This window comes from Xiphias gladius, chromosome 18 (genome assembly GCF_016859285.1).
Source record: "Xiphias gladius isolate SHS-SW01 ecotype Sanya breed wild chromosome 18, ASM1685928v1, whole genome shotgun sequence".
Classification (NCBI taxonomy): domain Eukaryota; kingdom Metazoa; phylum Chordata; class Actinopteri; order Istiophoriformes; family Xiphiidae; genus Xiphias; species Xiphias gladius.
In genome coordinates, this window is record NC_053417.1 from 2,498,375 (window position 1) to 2,514,898 (window position 16,524).

The 16,524-nt window shown below is 40.4% G+C and overlaps 1 protein-coding gene, 2 non-coding genes and 1 pseudogene across 3 annotated transcripts; 1 reads left to right on the forward strand and 3 right to left on the reverse strand.

Moving 5' to 3' along the window:
* Positions 1–376: 376 nt before the first annotated feature.
* Positions 377–4,247, reverse strand: rpl10 (ribosomal protein L10). The gene is made up of 7 exons (XM_040153853.1): positions 4,208–4,247; positions 4,053–4,084; positions 2,814–2,872; positions 2,078–2,185; positions 1,491–1,629; positions 1,018–1,180; positions 377–575 (listed from the first exon to the last, which is right to left on the reverse strand). The coding sequence occupies exons 2-7, from the start codon at positions 4,073–4,075 to the stop codon at positions 420–422; spliced, it is 648 nt and encodes a 215-aa protein (XP_040009787.1). The 5' UTR covers positions 4,076–4,084; positions 4,208–4,247; the 3' UTR covers positions 377–419.
* On the reverse strand, positions 728–860 carry LOC120804586. The gene has a single exon (XR_005709462.1). It is a non-coding gene; the product is annotated as a small nucleolar RNA SNORA70 (small nucleolar RNA).
* On the reverse strand, positions 2,456–2,588 carry LOC120804584. The gene has a single exon (XR_005709461.1). It is a non-coding gene; the product is annotated as a small nucleolar RNA SNORA70 (small nucleolar RNA).
* Positions 4,248–5,329: 1,082 nt separating the features above from the next.
* Positions 5,330–7,967, forward strand: LOC120804399 (annotated as a pseudogene).
* Positions 7,968–16,524: the final 8,557 nt, after the last annotated feature.

A 16,524-nucleotide genomic window follows, 5' to 3' on the forward strand; every position in this document is an offset into this window, starting at 1 on the left:
AAACCTCTTCTGAGATAATACCTTCCATTAAAACCGCACACCTGACAAATGCTGACATGCATTACTCATGTGATACTAAGGTAACAAAGCATGCCATCATTTAAGTGAAGGTTTTCAATTTCCCCATCTTCCCTGTTTGATAGTTAAGACATTAAGAAGTCCAGAGTTTGTGTAATTGTATGAAATAATTCGGGATTAAACCCTTATCTGTACTCTACCAGCAAAAGTACTACAAAAAGAGTCCAACTGTTCAGCTCGCAAGACATCCCTTTACATGAATTCCCACTTAAGTTTAAACATTACCTGTACCATAGATGAAGTCTGAATAAGTTGCCTAAAGCAGGAATCCTGTTAAAGTCAGAATCAAAGCCATCACTTTTGTAATCAAACCCACTTTTATTGGTTGTCTGTTACTATGCCTACATAGCATGAAGGGCCTTCCAGCGGGACAGAGGGCCTCTGCTGGGGATGTACTTCACCCCACAGCCATCTGGGATCAGACGCTTCTCAGCCATCATGTCATCAAAGTCGCAGGCATTGAACTTGGTGAAGCCATACTTCTTGGAGATGTGAATCTGAAGGTGAGAACAATGACAAGTCAATTCAGGCATACAAAAACATAATTACAGGCCAAACACCTTGAATAATAAAACAACTTAAAAAAAAAAAAACAACCCTGGCTGAATGATCGTAAGAGTAAAAGCCTGTGAAAGGCCCTGGATAAGCACTTTGTCTCAGTGGTCCCTTAAAGCACTCAGCACCTCCCAGCTGAGGACATACACAACCAAAGAATCACTGTCTGCAACCTTTGCACACCAGAAACACACTGGAGCAGAACTGGTCGGCTTAATAAGCTGCAGAGCTGCGCTATGAAAATGTTAGGGATGCATGGTAACTCAGTTGATATGTTCCCTTTGAACGTGTTTCGTGATACAATATTTTCTATTTGTTTACACAACTGACCAAAATATATAAACCCAAGGTTTGAGTGTTGTTACAGGTGATGTGCTCCTTTACCTTCTGGCGTCCAGGGAACTTAAACTTGGCTCTGCGCAGAGCCTCGACCACATGCTCCTTGTTCTGCGCCTTGGTACGCACAGACATGATCACCTGACCAATGTGCACACGGGCCACGGTGCCCTGGGGTTTACCAAAAGCACCACGCATTCCAGTCTGGAGCCTGAGATGTAGACAAGTGCACAAACGTACTAGGTTAAGAATGCGTAGGATGGTATTCTAATCATCTAGATTTGGCTCAAAAAGCTACAGGAATACAAGACACTACAGTCATTTAAACAGCCCAGTACAACAAGTTGTAAAGATCCCTCTTGGAATAGAATATAGAGAAACTTATGTAAGCACAGACACGGCAATTCTAGATCATCACATCCTTTATTTTGACGGTTCAGTAGCCTATCCATGATGATTTGGTTTGATTGTGTCCAGCAGAACCTAAAGCAACCATCTACATACAGCCAGCAGATTCTCACCTATCAGCTCCAGCACAGGATAACATTTTGTTGATACGGATGACGTGGAAGGGATGCAGGCGCATGCGGATGTGGAAACCATCCTTACCGCAGGTCTTCACCATGTACTTGTTAGCACAGATACGGGCAGCCTCCAGAGCTACACAGAGGGGGTGGGTGAATCAGAATCAAAGCTGACATTAGTGCCTCAACGTCAGCATTGTGTCAGCACAGTGCCTCAGTGGACAGCATTTAAAAGGAAAATTATTATATTATTTGATTATCTGATGAGTTTTTGAATTAATATATTCACAGGTGGATGCATAATCTTTCATTTGAATTTACCACTTAAGCACTGTATTACACTACGCTGCAACTACAACTACAGAATTTCTCTTACCCACTCTTCAACCTAATCTCCAAAACATTGTAGTGGTAATGCTTTTAATTAATTTAGGACAAAGCGTGACTGAACTCAGTTCCCGGGTGGGGGGTTGTAAAATAAAATAAAATAAATAAATAAATAAATAAACAAACTAACTCCTTAACAACCGGTTAGAGGTCACATGAACATCTACATGTTTGGACCCGGCGCCTTGACTACTCACCTTCTGAAGACAGCTGCTCATACTCATCGGAGACCATGTGGCCGCACAGGGGGAACTCATCTACCTTAGCCTTCTTTCTGCCCAAGTCAAAGATCCTGATCTTGGGATCTACAAACACGGAAAAGAGGAGGGAATTGACAGGGGAGAGCAAGGAAGAAAATTAACCACTAATCATAATCCTTTAAAAAAATAGAAAACATACTGATTACATAATACAGAAAACTACCTGTGTACAAGTTTTGAAATCATGCCATCCCAGATACATTTGAGAGATTTAGGATTAACTATTAAATGCCTATTACATTATAAATTAAATCAGACATTCATACCAGTGAGGCAGTGGTTTATGGATTATCACTCAATAGATGAACAACACTATTTTGTCTCAGTGGTCCCTTAAAGCACTCAGCACCTCCCAGCTGAGGACATACACAACCAAAGAGTCACTGTCTGCAGCCTTTGCACACCAGAAACACACTGGAGCAGAACTGGTCGGCTTAATAAACTGCAGCATTATCAATAGCAGATTATTGTCAATTATTCTGAGGTCAAAACAGCACTGTGCACTAAATCTAAGGTCCAAAAAAGCAGCGGAAATTTCAAACAGAAAAAACTCTGAAAGCTTACTATTATATTCCGTAACTTTGCTGCTAAACTGACTGTTGCACTGACCATTATCTGGCTTCCTACATTTTCCAGGACAACGCTGATGTTGAAAAGAGTAGAAACAGCTTACCAGGCACACCCCTGCAGAAGCGGGACTTGGGGTAGGGCTTGTTCTTGCAGTAACGGTAGCTGTGGGAGAAACACAAAGGAGTCAAATAGAATCATTTACCCATACAAGCCATTGAGTCACTTTTGCTGCCGCTGTAATACTTTCTGATTGATAAGGATTTTATCTTACAGTCAACAAATCCCATTAAAAAAAAGCAAAACCAAAAATATGTTAGTGTGTAGCCCAAACCCAATCCGTTCCTGCTCAAATGTAAGAGGGTCCCAAATATAGTTGCATTTTTAAAAAGCCTCAGTAATGTCCTACAGCAGCTGGACACAAACATCACTCAAATATAAGAACAGAGTGCATTTTTTGGTGTTCAGATTAATCTACATTTGGTGCGCTAGTGTGTATTTGGGGCAGCAGTACTGTGTTTGTGGGACTGAGTCAAAATAAACCACAGTGCGTTAGTTCATGGTAATGAAGGAACATGTCAAGCAGTGCAACAGTGTCTCACTGATGCGTGTTTAATAGCGTGGACAACAATGGAGCTCTATGGCACAGTAGAATAAGATATCAGGCTTTGACTACACAGAATACTCATTAGTAGGCTTAGTTCATTGGTTTTGGCCTCATGTGGGATCTGCTGACAGTAAAAACAAAAAGCAATATCAGCCTCATTAATATCACTGTTCAGTAATCGCGCAGGAGCTCGACATTTATTCTTAAGTACAATATGGAGGAAAGTGTAGAAGCACTGCTTTTCAGATAGGTCTCTGAGACCAAAAGGAACCCTGAAAGATTTTGAAACCCCCGAATGTTACAGATAACTCCCTGATGTTTAAGGTGACCGTCATCCTCCTTTACAATATTAAAGTATCGTACTTTAAACCAAAACCAGGAACGACACACAGAATAATTAAGATATGAGGTGTAACATTAGCAGAGAAAAGTTAAGCGTGGCTACATCTGGGAATGGCGTGCTAGCGCTAGCATTATGCTAGCTGCTCCTCAAGCTAGCGCTTTGTATCAGTGACATGACTTTATGACAGTCTGGATAAAGACAAGCATTCACCTCATTTAACATTGGTAGCTAATAGAAAGAGCGCTGTGTTTTCATGCGACAATAAGCAGGCCGTCTGTCAGAAGGCCTGCCGGCATGCCAGCACCGTGCACATGGTGCGAGCTGGAGCCGCTGCCATTTTCCTCTGACCTGGACTGATCTGGCCCTGTTCTCAAACGATGTAACACAGGACTTACCATCGGGCTGGTCGGCGGCCCATATTTGCGATCTGTAAATCAACAAATATAAATGTGTTATTCTGTTAAATCGGGGATAAGATTTCAGATGAAGCACTTGAAAACTGCCTATTTTATAGAGAGCTGAAGAAAACGCGCTCCTACCACGCACTCACCTAATGGAGGAAAGGAAGATAGGGCGACTTCCGCTTGGTCATATGGACGAGGGTCGTCTGGGGAAAATATATTTTAAATTCATTAACGAATTATTTTTGTTTAAGCATGCATTTGTTTTGATATATAAGCGTTAATAAACAAAAAACATTCAAAAATATCGTTGTAAAAAATATTTTGATCGCAGTTTACATGGTTCAACTGAATGCTGGGAAGTGTAGTTTTATACTACGATCAGCGACTACAGGGCGCCATCTACCTTAAAATCCACGTTACAGCCACCTTAACCCAAAAGTATACTCTTACATTTGCTTTACACTACAAAAAGTAGGCCTGTTGTTTGATTCCATGTGAAGACAAGCTGCAAAAAAATTGTGAAATATAACTGTATTTAACCAGTTAAGGTCTAAGTGTTTATATTAATAACATTTACATCCTGCAGTGACATGTCGAAACGTCTTCAGTGAAAAGGGCCTGTGAAAATAAGTATAATTGTTTTGTTTTAAAAAAAAAAAATCCTTTTCACAACAGACTTTTTGACGTGTGACAACAGGAACAGCACACATGTAATTATTAATTTATGTTATTACTTTTACTATAAACTTGTCCCATTTAAAGCTTCCAATTATGGAGAGTTGACTAAGAACAATCAAACTGTATGGAAGTACAGTTTTGAGATACGGTTCTCTTCTAAATACTAAATTTAATATTTTACTCCACTTAATATCTCTACCCATCTACATTTTAGATGGCAATATTATACTGTACATTTATTTAAAAACTATAGTTATAGTTAATTGTTTTTTAGATGAAGATTCTACATTTCGTCATTTTATAAAATATGATGCATTCCTCTAGATTAAACCAACAGTGTAAGGCAGTTAAAATTAGATTTACTTTGACCAGCCTCAACATGGAAATAGGCTACTGTTTAAATGTTAATGCATCAATAATATTGATCTAGTTCTCTCAGTCAGAGTTGGCTTCATATGCACACTGCTGCGCACTACTTTTGCATTTTTATAAAATAATCCCAGTCCTGGACACGCATGCTCTCATGTGCACCCTGAATGACAGACATGCAAAGAGGGTCAGTAGAGAGACTGTCACAGCCAATAAAAACTATGGATCTTTTGACTGTCCACCAGCCCACCAATGCGGCAGCCCAAAGGGATTTGTCCCTGGCCAGTACACCACTGCTTTACATTATTATGTATGACACTGCCGATCAGACTTCTTTACTTATTAATCAAATGTGTTGGAATGCAGTTCCAGATCACTCCAGCCCGAATAAACCTCAGCTAATAGCATTCGATAATGAGTACCAATCCTTTTGAAATTTTAAGAACATTTTGATGATAATACTTCTATAGTAAATACTAACTTTACTTCAGTAAAATTCAGACTCCAGGACCTTTACTTGTAATTAATTGTATTTTATGGTATGGTTCTTTTTCAAAGGAGACATTTTGACTTGTCACAGTAGGAAAAACACGGGTGTTATTAATAACATTAACAATTGTTCCATTCTATTCAAGTGTTCCACTAAGTCCTGACATTGTGACACTGACCCAGCATGCACAATACCAGGACCCTGAAGCTGAAGCAGCTACATGGAATTCAGCCAAACATCTTTTAATTATTTACACCTGTGCCATTCTTACTGTGACATGACAAATTGTCTCCTGTGAAGAAGGCTTATCGGCCAAAGTAACATTTTTTTCTCCATGTACTTTTCAAGGCAGACCTTTTGACATGTCACGCCATTGACTTCCAGGAAAGGCTGGATGATGGCCATGGTTTTGTGGCCTGCCGCACACAAGGAGACTGAGTGGCACCAACATTGATGCATCCCTTGAAGCAGCATCAGGGGGGGAAGATCAGCAACTCCAGTTAATGTGCACCCTGATTATCAACATCGGCACTGAGACATGCGGTTTTAATCAACCAAACGCCAAAAACAACAGCATAGCTATGCTGAATCGCTGTGAGGTCAGGATCAACCTGCTCAGGAAAGAGCTGAATTCTCTAATTCAGACCAAAGCTCAACTATCCAGCAGCGCGAAGAGTGGCACAGGAGATGGGGCAGAGAGAGGGCCCACAAGCGCACTGCCTTATAGAGCGAATCCCATTGGATTCACTAAAGAGCTGCTTGGGCAGATGTGGAACGGAACCCTTGCATGCCCAGAAGAAGACATTAACCAACATCTCGGTGACACTTACAGCAACAGTAGGAGGGAGGAAAAACTGGTCCAAGGCAAAGAACTAATTACAACATCTGAACCCTCCATCCTGTTTAACATCGAGGAGCCCACCCTGGCAGAACTCAGGAATACACTCAGAGCAGCACAGACCAGCTCCAAGGTCAAGTGGAATGCAATACAGAGTTTATAATCATTGTCGGAGATTCCTGGAGAGACTGTGGAGACTCATCAGGATAGTATGGTAGGGGGGGAAGGTAGCGAAGCAGTGGAGGTATGCAGAAGGTGTCTGGCCACCAAAGTAGTAGAATGCAAGCGACATTACACAGGTCCAGACCATCTCCCTGCTCAGCGTGGAAGGCGAACACTTTTTCAGGATTCTTGCTAACTGCATGACAGCGTGCCTCCTGAGGAGTGCATACAGTGACAGCGCAGTGCACAGGAGTGGTTACCCAGTTGATACGCAAGCGACGGGAGAATAGAGAAGACCTGGCAGTTGTTTAGGTAGACCTTGCCAATGCCTGTAGATCCATTCCACATAAACCTCTGGCAACAGCACTGACAAGGTACCATGTTCCAGAGCAGATCAAAGACCTCATACTGGACTACTACAAAAGTTTCAGTTTGAGATTCACCACATGCAGTAGCCTAGTGAAAGGCATCATCACTGTTTGCATAATATCAGTGTCCTTGTTTTCCCTGAATATGCATGAACATGCTCATCAAGTCATCAGAAGTGGAATGTAGGGGCCCCCTGTACAGATCTGGCACACATCAACCTCCAATCAGAGCCTTCATGGACGACCTGAATGTCACAACATCAGGAGTGCCAGGATGCCGATGGCTCCTCCAAAGGGCTGGAAAGGCTCATTACATGGGTGAGAATGAGCTTTAAGCCAGCCAAATCCAGGGCCTTCATCCTGAGGAAGGGAAGAGTGTCTGACATGCACTGCTTCTCTTTCAGAGGAGTCCAAATTCCTCTGATGTTTGAGAAGCCTGTGAAGAGAAGAAGATCTTTGACTGCACCCTGAGAGTAACTCCAGTGGTCCAGTCAACTCATATGGAGCTGAAAGCATGGCTATCAACAGTGGATAAGTCAGCATTTGCAGGGAAGTTCAAGGCATGGATTGGCATCTTGTCAAGACTTCTTTGGCCACTACTGATATATATGAAGTTTCAATGACCACCATGGAGGGCTTCAAGCGAAACATCAGCCAGTTCCTTCGCAGGGGGCTGGGCCTACTAAAGAGCCTAAGCAGCATTGCCCTTTATGGGCCAACTAACAAGCTGCAGCTTCCTTTCATCGCCCTGACAGCGGAATTTAAAGTCACCAGAGTCAGAGAGGTGCTACTTTATAGAGACTAAACTAACACCAGAGTCCCCTCCGCAGGCATCACAGTTAGAACTGAGAGAAAGTGGTGGGCACAGGAGACAATCAAACAAGCAGAGGCGAGGCTGAAACACGGACATCCTGGTTGACTCTGTGGCAGACCAACGAGTTGGGATTGGTAGCCACTCAAGACCTCGCTATGACAAAGCCCTGGGGAGAGATAGCAGCTGATCCAGGGAGCAATCCGTGCAAAGGTGGAAGAGCAATGCTGGAATAGCACAGTAGCTGAAGTTTCCCGAACACATTGCAAGGACAACACTCAAGCCAGATTTGATCTTAGCATCTAACTGTTCTAAGCAAGTGTTTATAGTGGAACTCACTGTCCCCTGGGAAGACCAGATAGAGGAGGCCCATGAGCCTAAGAAGGCCAGATATCTCAAACTGGTAGAGAAATGTAGAAGGCATGGGTGGAAGGCTCACTGCGAACCCACTGTGGTGTGGTGCATGGGCTTTGCAGGGCAGTCTCTACATCGGACTCACAGTCTCTTTGGTGTCAGAGGGTTGCAGGAAAGAAGAGCCACCAAGAACATAATTGAAACTGTAGAAAAAGAGTCGAGGTGGCTGTGGAGGAGTGCTCCATGGTGTAGCACGATACTTGGACACTTGGACTGATCATCCCCGAATGGGTCGCCCAGGTGACGGTATATGATGATCTTAGACCCAAAACACCCTGTGATGATTAATAATCCATTGCATTCCAGTTGGTGGAAGGAAACTAAGTACATTTACTCTAGTCCTGTTCTTAAGTTAAATTTTGAGGTAGTTTAGTTGAGTATTTCCATTTTATGGTACTTTACATTTCTACTCCACTACATGGCAAAGAAAAATATTGTCCTCTTTATTCGACTACATTTGAAAACTATAGGTACTATTAATTTGCAGATTAAAATGTTACATCCATACATTACATACAAAACACACGAGCAGTTTATAAAATATGAAGGATTGGTAAAGACTAAACTACCTAGCAGTATATAAAACAATTAAAATTAGCTCCAGATTGCCCTCCTGCAACGTGGAAATACTGTTTACATGTTAATCTATCCATACTATTGAAATAATGATAACAATATATCACTCATTCTGTATAATTAGTACTTTTACAATTGATACGGGTATTTTGCTGACAATACTGCTGACTGTTTTTTTACTTAAGTAAAAATTTGAATGCTAAACTGATACATGTACACTTGTTAAGTATTTCTATACTGTGTTATTGCTACTTTTATGTAAAAAATTTATCTGAATACTTCTTCCACCACTGCAAGTATCCTAGTAAGACATTCTATTGAGCCAACATGCACAACACCTTAGCCCTGGAATTGGTACACCTAAATTGAATACTGCTGCTGTTAATGTTATTGATTGTGTTTTTCCTGCATTATGTCAAAACTTCTATTGTGAACAAGACCTACATTATTTGTCCTTCATCCACATTCTATTGGTAGCAACCCTTTGATATCCTATGCACTCTACAAAATGGCCATTAGGGGACACTATTGTACCATATAAAATCCCTGATCCTTTGTGCCCTACTTTGGTAATTCTTAAAAAGAAACAATGAGCTCATATCTAAACTCTTCTTAATGCAGAACAAATGTTGTTCTCTATCTAGGGAATGTGAGGAATCCTAACCTCGTTCTGACTCTGCTCAATTTGAGAGCTGCTCCAACATCACTCAACATAAAAAAGGATTGTTTAACATCGTACAGCCCCTGGGGGATGTGTTGAGATTATTCAGTCCAGACATCATGTTTTGTGTCCTCACACCTCTTTAAATGTAGTTTCTGTACAAAGCTGCTGTTTAAGCTCTCACACTTTAACTTGTCAATTGTGAATTCACCATCAACATCAGGTATAGACTGCTGGAAATGGACCTGCATGAATAAAATAGTGGAGTCTACAAATGAACAAATTACATCCTTTTGCAAACACAGTCTGTTCACTCCAACCTGCATTAGCAAGTGGCAATACACTGCCACTCCTTGCTGAGTGACTCTAACACAAAGCCGATATCTCAGACAGGAAAGCCACTGAACTCTGTACAGCTTCATGTGAAGGTCAGCTATCAGCACTGAGACGCCTCTCTATCATGTCTAGTCCTTCTGTTTTGTCTGAATCTCCTCCAGAGTTTTCCTGTGTCTGAGCTAAACCTCACTGAAGGGCAAGGATGATGGTGTGACGATGGAAAGAGAGCAAGGACCAAAAATGGTCCTACGGCATGTGCCGGCATGTTTCTGGTGACCAATGACACACAGACACACACACACACACACACACACACACACACACACACACACACACACACACACACACACACACACACACACACACACACACACACACATGCAGTAACACACACATCACAACAGAAATAGCCTACTACTTTTTCAGACAAGTCTTAAAAGCAGGATGAAATTTTCCATTTAGATACTGGCTGCAAAATAAGGCTCTTCTGTGTGCAACGGGGTTTGCTTGTTTTATTAACACGCAGGAACAGCAGAGACAGTGATTTAAAAAGTGTTCAACACTTTGGGAAATACTTACTTGATTTCTTACCGAAGTTTAGATGAGAAGACTCATCTAACCTTACAGACATCGAGTGGTTAGAAGAGAAGACTCATCTAACCACCTGATGTCTGTACGCTAAATATGAAGCTAGAGCCAGAAGCGGTTAGCTTACCTTAGCATAAACACTGGAAACACCAAGTACCTAGCCTGGCTCTGTCCAAAAGTATAAAACATCCTCCTTCCACACCTTTAAAGCTCACTTATTAGCAAGTTACATCTTGTATCTTGTTGTTAAATCTGTGCAAAAACCGAAGCGTAAAGCAGCAATTGCGGTCTTATGGGGGCTATGTGACGTACTGTTTCATTGGTTTTCTGGAGTTATTCCGCAAACTCCAGAAAACATATATAATGTGTTAATGAGTGGGTTTCAAAGGTGCTGCTAGATGGACTTTTTACCTCTGGGCAGAGACAGGCTAGCTGTTTCCCCTGTTTTTATACTCAGCCAAGCTATGTGTATCCCGTCAAAAAGTAATCTTAACTAAGACACCTGTAGGCTAATACATCCAATTATTCATTGTAATCTCCCTGGATAAGAACATCAACTAAATGCCTTATATGTATGCAAATGCACTGACACTAGATGTGAACAAAACGTTGTGAAGGATTAAGCAGAACAAACATACTTGATAATGACAATGATCCTATTATCAAAACATTGACTTATCCGAGGTTTACTCATGCTGCCCCCCTGACAACCTCAATAGAGAAATATATTATTAACCCTGAATTCTCATAACGCCAACCACACCCTTACACACACACACACACACACACACACACACACACACACACACACACACACACACACACACACACACACACACACACACACAAACACCACACTACCCACTGACCAATGTGACTGATGTTTGAGGGTGTGGTGGCTAACACTCTTTGTGTTACTCTGAAAATGAAAGTGCTGTTTGTGCGAGTATGTTCAGGCAGCGCCTTTGTGTGTGCTGAAAACTGTGATCAAGTGTGATCAAGTTCACATGTGAGGGTTGAGGTCATTTCAAAACTACAAGTGCTATAGCAACATTTTGTGTCCTTTCTCATTCTGAAGAATGGATAACAAGAGACAAAAAATTAAAATGAGAGCACAATAACTTTAGACCAGCGTGAAAATAAAGCTCAGAATGAAAGTGCAGGGAGAGATGGTTTGGGTTATAAAATAGTATGGTCATTTCAGATAGTGTCAAGTAAGCTGTCAGTCATTGAGCTATTTAATAAATCAATTCAGAACTAGTCCAAATACTGTGGTATTCATAATGCATTACATGACAAACTCCACCTAGCCTTCTCTGAGCAGGTTGGCTCAAGAAACTTTGTACATGCCACCATGTAAATTAACACATATATAGAGCATATATATTGTACCATATTGCAAACATACCATATTTTTAGTGCATAATATAGATTTAAACTAACTTACAAATAATGCTATTCATAATTATAGCATTCTTACAATATCTGTATATCTTATTGTGAGAGAAAAAACGAGGGAACAGAAAATAATAAGCATGTTAATCATAATAATAATAATAACAACAATAATAACAATAATAAGCATGCTAATAATAATAATAATGATAATAATAATAATAATAATAATAATAATAATAACAATGGTGATGATATATAAACCGTGGAATATACAAGAAGAATGGTCTCCATATACCAAAAAATATATACTATATTCAGAGGAAAACCTCATGTCATCACTTACAGCAAAGTATTCTCTGTATGGAATTCTGCAACAGGTTCCGGCCAGGTTACGTCCTTGTTTACAATTCTCCGCTCTAAACAGTCCAGCTTCCTAGTTACCATACAAAACACCTCTGATCGTTCTAGGAAGTAGTGTGTGTGTAAGCCTGTAGCCAATGTCTTATTCCTCTGTGCCACAGCACTCCATTGTTGTCCGAAAACTATTAAGAACACATCAGTGAGCCACACTGTTGCACTGGGTGACATGTTCCTTCTTTACCATCAATACACACAGTTTCTTTAAGTTCAGTCCCACATGCACCACCCTGCTGCCCCAAATACTCACTAGAAATGTGGATTAATCCCACTGCTGAAAATAGTTCCTGACAGATGTACTATTTCCTCCCAATACAAGAAAGTTTTGTTAAAAACTACAGTGGTCAGCTGTTTTAGGAAATTACTGAGCCTTTCTTAAAAACTGTAACTATATTTGTGACACGTTGTTAAAGATTTATGTCTACACTAGGAACCAACGGGTGGGGAAGACGGGAAGTATTTAGACTAACACGGTAGCAGTTTTGGTCCTTCATAGAATTTGTTAATATTAACAAAAGTATATAATAATGCTAGCCTTTTCCTTTATATCTGCCACAAGTCCAAACCTGAACTCTCAATCAAACAGCTCAGAATAACAGACTCACAGAGAGACAGCATGTGTGTGAAAATGAGGATGTGTCTGTGTGTCTCTATGTGTCTCTCTCTGGTCTGGATGATGTTATGCATCTTGAATGCAATTCATAGTAATTAAAAAGAGATTTGTTCTATAACTTAAAGCAGGAGAAACACAGAATTCACAAGTCACAGCTCTGGCTGTTAGAGCTGCAGCATGTGTCAGATTTTGCACACGTGGGCATTCAGTGCCCATATTGTTCACCGGGAAGTGACAATTAAGCGTTGCTACAGAGACCGAGGCCGAGGAAAAAATAAACAAGTGGGTCTGACTCATTCTTCCTTACAATCTTCTTTATCGTTTGTTCTGTTTTTTTCTTCTCATATCCATTGATATTCCTGCACGTCACTTCACTATCGTGGCCTCACATATCAACCACCATCACTGAGGCCCGCCAGGTTGAATGCAACAACAGTAAACATGAAATAACCACAAGAAAACTTCTGGGAAAAAATGCCTTGGTATGCTTTCTCATAGACTTAATGTTCAAAGTAAACTATAGATAGGAAGATTGTTTTAATACCCAACCATGTCTCCTGAATTCTGTTGAGATGTGTCAATCCCCAACTCTCAATTTCAAATTTTTTTTATTGGTATGACAAGTACACTAATGTGTAGCCAAAGCAAACGTTAGCATAGCACAAAAAATAAAATACATTAAATAGATTCCAGAGGGTAAAATGACAGTAAAGACAAAAACACTAAATCAATTACAATGTAAAAAAATGTGTATTATATATAGCTATGTACTGTATATTAAATCAAGTGATACTGCTGTACCTTTGTATCTCTGTCTCACTGTCTGTCTCTGTTTCTGTCTGTCTCTCTCTCTGCAGGTCGTGTCTCTGCAGGTCTGTGTGTCAGGCACGACTGCTTCAGTAATGAGATCATATGATGTCATGCAGTTCACGTGGGAGCAGCCCTCCGATCAGGCTGGCTGAATCCTGATGTGTGTGTGTATGTGTGTGTGTGTGTGTGTGTGTGTGTGTGTGTGTGTGTGTGTGTGTGTGAGAGAGAGAGAGAGAGAGAGAGAGAGAGAGATTGTGTATAGATATATGTTATATAAAGCCACACAGGAAACACACCAAATACGGTACTAATTGTTCATCTTCAACATTGTGAAAAACAGTGCAATTCTATTAAGGTAACTTTTTGCCTGTTCTCTGTTTGTGTCTCTCCTCAGCAAACTCTTTGGTCCATTAGCGCTCTGGCTGCCTGACTGACTGACTGACTGACTGACTGAAAGACTGATAAAGTTGCACCACTGGTCAGCCGAAGGCCGCGTGACTGAGTGCTGACACTACACCATTGGTCAGCCAGCCGATTGTTGGAGTTTCCCCATTGGCTTTGCTCTTTCAAAATGAATTGGCGCAAACAGTTTCTATGATATAATTAGGGCTACATTTAGAAACTAGATTTACAGACTTTTCTTCACAAAAGCTCCTAGATGACAAATCTAGCGACTTTTTGGACAAACCTTAGCTACGTTACATGGAAGTGAGTTTCCAGTATTGCCCCACAAATGCGAGGTCGCAGGGCTTTCTCTCCGCAGGCACACCTATCAATGCGTCTCATTCAATCGACTGCACAACAACTGACACAATTGTGAATGAGCTTCTAACTTTCTCTCTGAGTAATCATTTTCCAGGTAAATACAGCCGAAATCACAGCACAGCCGTTGTCTTTAACTTATTTAAAATCAAACCGTCAAGCTGTGCTTTAGATATTCTTCATTTTCATTTTTAAAATATGTTTCTAACACAAACAGTTATAAAGCCTAATTTTTTACACTTTGAATGTCTCTCTTTGCTTTGTTCCTGATACAGTTCTTTTGAAACTGTACTTAAATACTAATGTCAGCATGCTAACATGCTGATTTTAAACAGGTTTAATATTTGCCATTTTCATCATCTTAGTTTAGTGTGAGCATGCTAACATTATCAATTAGCAGTCAGTGCAGCAATTAACACAAAGTACAGCTGAGGCTGATGGGAATGTCATTAGTTTAGCAGGTATTTGGTCAGTAACGAAACACGTATTGGACAAACTGAAATTCTGACCTGATGATGGTGCTAAAGAAAAAAGTTAATGGGTACAATTCATGAGGCATGAATGTCTGGATGTCATCTGAATGACTGCTCAGGCTAAGTTTAACTTAGCCTCTATGTGTTTACCAAGTGGAGATTTACACATCACTAAATTAAAACACGTTGCGCAACACAAACAAGTTTACACATAGAGATTAACTGTCACTAAATATTTACTCCCAGTAACTGCCAGGTGTAATTATTTCATACTGTTAGTTAACTGAATTAGCTAATTGACAGAGCCAACATGAGCATGCTAATATGTAACCCCTTCAAGCTGAGTAGTAAAAGAGGTAATATTGTTAACATATCTGTTCTGACACTTGATCAAAATGCTGTCTTATAATGATGTCAAGTGAAAAGAGTTTAGATTAAAATTCACAAAAACACAATATGGCTCAAATCACAAAACATTATTCTAATGATGTATACTAAATGATCAAATACTGTCGGTTAGGTCAGCTTCCCTTCTCTCTTAACATAAAACTCTATGAATGGATTAATTAACAAAACAAAGTCATACTCACATTTACAAAGGATTAACAGTTAAGTCTGATATATCATTTGGCCTCCTTGAAATTATTATTATGTTATTTTTGGTGGTTATATTACAGCTTGTAATGCTACAGTAACTTCTTGTTTACATATGATATAGTGTTTTAATAGGCTGTTTTCAGACAAAACCAAGGACATTCATCACTAGATTGAAATTAGCTAGAAGCTACTAAGAACTTAAGAAGGACTTTAACTTCAAAATTAGTAGCCTAATGGATTTACAAGCAGCTAGTTCAACTCAGTCCTGGGAACAGGATCATTTTATGGCATCTATCTATTCAATAGTTGTTGACAAACTTAAGTCTGGGGCAAAGTGGACCAACAAACTGACTGACATTGCGATCGAGCTAAAGAGCTATGCTGCTAGCATGGCTAAACAGATGACTGAAGAGACATAGAAGGAACAGAGAGGAAAACAATGTGAGGGGATGATTAGATGAGGATGGATAGGGCTGAAGGGTCGAGCCAAAGAGACACATCACAAGGGTCAACCAGAAAATGGCAAAAAAACCCTTTTTTTTTTAGATTTCCCTCCCTTTCCTCTCAGCCTTCTTGTTCCCTAACTAGAAATGATATCTGCTCTCAGCCCCCCCCCCCACACACACACACAGTTATCGATGTATGTTGCACACACAGTCACACAGTCGCACAAAAGACTGTCATGCCATTCATCTGGCATGACATCATTATTTGTTTCCTTTAACATCTGTTTCCAGTGAATCCAGTCCAGATGCAAATGAAGAGGACAACTGCCACCTTATATTTCATTATGTGTTTCATCATGTGTTTCAGTGTGTGTTCATGCAGCGAGCCAGAACGGATGACAGAGAGACAAAAGGATCCCAGAAATACACACTCACACAGCACACTTGTGTGATGTGCTCACGAGTGTGTGTATAGTACCTATGTTTTTCTGCAGTGGTGATGTAATGCATTTAATTCACGTTGTGTCACCTGGATGAGCAAGAGGAGTCTTCCAAACAGACACACACAGATACACTTAAACACACACAGTCATGCACACGTAACTGACCAGTCAGTGAGCCAGTGGGGTCATGATGATGTCATTGGGATGAGAGAG